Source organism: Schistocerca piceifrons, chromosome X (assembly GCF_021461385.2).
Source record: "Schistocerca piceifrons isolate TAMUIC-IGC-003096 chromosome X, iqSchPice1.1, whole genome shotgun sequence".
NCBI lineage: Eukaryota > Metazoa > Arthropoda > Insecta > Orthoptera > Acrididae > Schistocerca > Schistocerca piceifrons.
In genome coordinates, this window is record NC_060149.1 from 329,166,698 (window position 1) to 329,169,584 (window position 2,887).

The window sequence follows — 2,887 nt, forward strand, 5'->3', positions numbered from 1 at the left end:
TTTTAGTGCAGAAAGGCAGATTTATATAGTCCATACATTATTTACCACATATAAATGTCAATTTCATGATTACAACAGCCTAATTTAACCGAAATATCTACTTCTATTTCCAGTTATACATTTTTTTTATTCTCCTTTCTAACTACAGCAATTCGACAATAAAAATAATCTGACTGCTGTTATATCTCCAATACAAGTGTCCATATTAAGCTTACACTTAAAATAGTGTTGTATTATGTCGAAATTCTAGTAACATAACCATTTTTTTCGTATTTCTGCTGTTGGACATGAACATTTTGCTTAGGTTTTTAATTCGTTAACTGGAATGCGCGAAGCAACAATATCAAAATTAAAAATTTACTATCCAGCCATCAAAAAATACGTATTCGTCATCTTGAACGACATTTTCATCAGTATTCTGACCATCCAAATCCAAATTATCCATTTCCTTTGTGACAGTGGCAACATTAGCCTGAGTGGTAACTGATGTGGCATTATGCTCTTCGTGTTGCATCTCTTGCATGCTTTCATATTCCCCTGCCATTAGCTGAGTCTGTGTAAACATATCTTGGTTTTGCAGATGGTCTTCTGAAAAAAAAAACACACACACATTAATAGTGTACACCATAGTTATTATAATAAACGACATGTGGTAATGGATCCTGCAGAAGATGTAAAGAAATATAGACTAAAAATATTTTAGCTGTAAGACACCTGAAGGATACATCATGTAAGGCCACTAATGGCATACTGTGCATATTTGGCTTCAAGAGATATCACAAGAATCATTCAAGAATGGTAAACAAGCGAGGTCTGTCAATTATTGTGATTCTTGTGAGCAACTCCATTTTTTTCTCTGTTAACTGTGTATCAAAGGCAAAAGATTTTGCAGACATCTAACAAATTATTTGCTACAGGTAACTCACTGATAACTAGTTTAGTACAGCACAACCAGTAAGTTTAAATATAGTGAAAAAAGTTAAGCTAAGTAGCAAAAAAAATTGCAAGTAAAGAAATATATCTCAGGTACTCTATGCTGTGCAGTGCTGTTAAATTGTTGCAATTTCCTGTTATGTTGTATTTTGGGCTGTAGGTAAATCTTAAATGACATATCTTGATGCACATCTGTGATTCATGAACTAATAACATCCATGTGTGAAAATTCATATTTTTGCTAATTATTACTGATTCACCTAGAGTTTCTGAGTTTCCAAAATACAGTTTAACATACTGTAGAAGCTGTACAATTATGGCTGTGCACACTTTCATTAAGATTTGCGTACGGAAAATTTAAAAATTATCATTAGTCTCAATTGGTTCAAATGGCTCTGAACACTATGGGACTTAACATCTGAGGTCATCAGTCCCTTAGACTTAGAACAACTTGAACTTAACTAACCCAAGGGCATCACACACACCCATGCCTGAGGCAGGATTGGAACCTGCGACCGTAACAGCAGCGCGTTTCTTGACTGAAGAGCCTAGAACCGCTCGGCTACAGCGGCCGGCCAGTCTCAATTGGAATTTTATGTATGTAGCGGAAACTGATAATCACTGCAAGCCTGTAACTAGTAGAGCAGTTTTACATTGGGTATCACTTACCGAGTGCTAGCACATAATTTGTTATATGTTTCCATATTGTTTTTAAGACAACTCGTTCTTATAAACGTTAGGGAAAAGATTTGTCCTTGTATGTAGCAGAAAAGTGAACAGATCTTATAAATAAATCTAGTTCGTAGCTTCTCAGTCAGTACGAACGTAAGTTCACATCGCTGTAATTTCTGCACAGAATAGAAAACTAATGCTGAATGTGTATAAAATACACGAAATAGTAATAAATACAGAGTGCTCCAAAGGGAAGATTTAAAACTGAAATGGTCAAGTCAGATTCTAATTCGTGCTACAGTCTGTACAGAATAACGCTCTATCTATATAACACATATGCACTTTAAAACGCTTAGGTTGCTTTAGTATTTTCTAATTGTAAGTGTGTAGTAGTTCAGTATGCATCGCGCTCAACAAATTATCATACAAGGTCCATACACAGAATTCTAAATCTAGCTTATATAGCTTATCACATTCTAATGAAGTACGAATTTTGTTAGTGATTAACGAAGGTTCACAGTGATTGCATAACAGAATTACTTCAAATCTTGTTGGCAGCAGTGTATTCTACTGTTTCCCCTAGATAGTGGCAACGACATTTTCTAATTTGGTAGCTCCTTAGTATAACTCATGAATACAGTAGAACAGTTACAGGGAGCATTACATGCTTAAAATGCTAACGAAGAGGTTCATAAGCATTACGTTATACTCACTGGGGTCTGTGGCGACACTTTCACTGTATGTGCGTTTAGCTGGATATGATGCGTCTCGTTGACCTGTGATTCCTGACTTTGAGGGATGCTGACGTGAACGTCCTGACTGTTTGTGCGACTGTTTTGAACGCTTGCGTTTTTGAACACCCTGCGGTCGTTTGTTGCGAACATGTTCTGGCTCTCTATGAAACTCGCCACACTCATTACCCTGAGGAATGGCATCGTATAGCGTGTCATCGATTACCAAAAATTCCCGAGGCTGACCATTTACGACACGTACAACCACACGAGTATCAAGTTGTCCTTGCCACATCATAACTCTGTGGAAGTACATCTGTACAAGGTGGTTTAAGGGTGCGGTTGCATGTAAGTAATCTGGGTACACTGGCGGATTGAAATGGGGGTGTGAAGGGTAGACGTCTCGCTCACCACCTAGAAAGAAAAGGGGATGTGGCAGTTCATCGAAGTTAGCAGGATTACAGAGAAACCCATCTGGAAAGTGCAACTGAACATGGATCAAGCGCGGAGATTGACCTGCCACGGAAGGATCCGCTTGTGCATCAGGAGTA

General features: G+C 37.7%; 1 protein-coding gene across 1 annotated transcript; it reads right to left on the reverse strand.

The window, feature by feature from the left end:
- Positions 1-310: 310 nt before the first annotated feature.
- Positions 311-2,683, reverse strand: LOC124721091. Its single transcript, XM_047245903.1, has 2 exons — positions 2,319-2,683; positions 311-588 (listed from the first exon to the last, which is right to left on the reverse strand). The coding sequence occupies exons 1-2, from the start codon at positions 2,650-2,652 to the stop codon at positions 350-352; spliced, it is 573 nt and encodes a 190-aa protein (XP_047101859.1). The 5' UTR covers positions 2,653-2,683; the 3' UTR covers positions 311-349.
- Between the last annotated feature and the right edge of the window lie 204 nt (positions 2,684-2,887).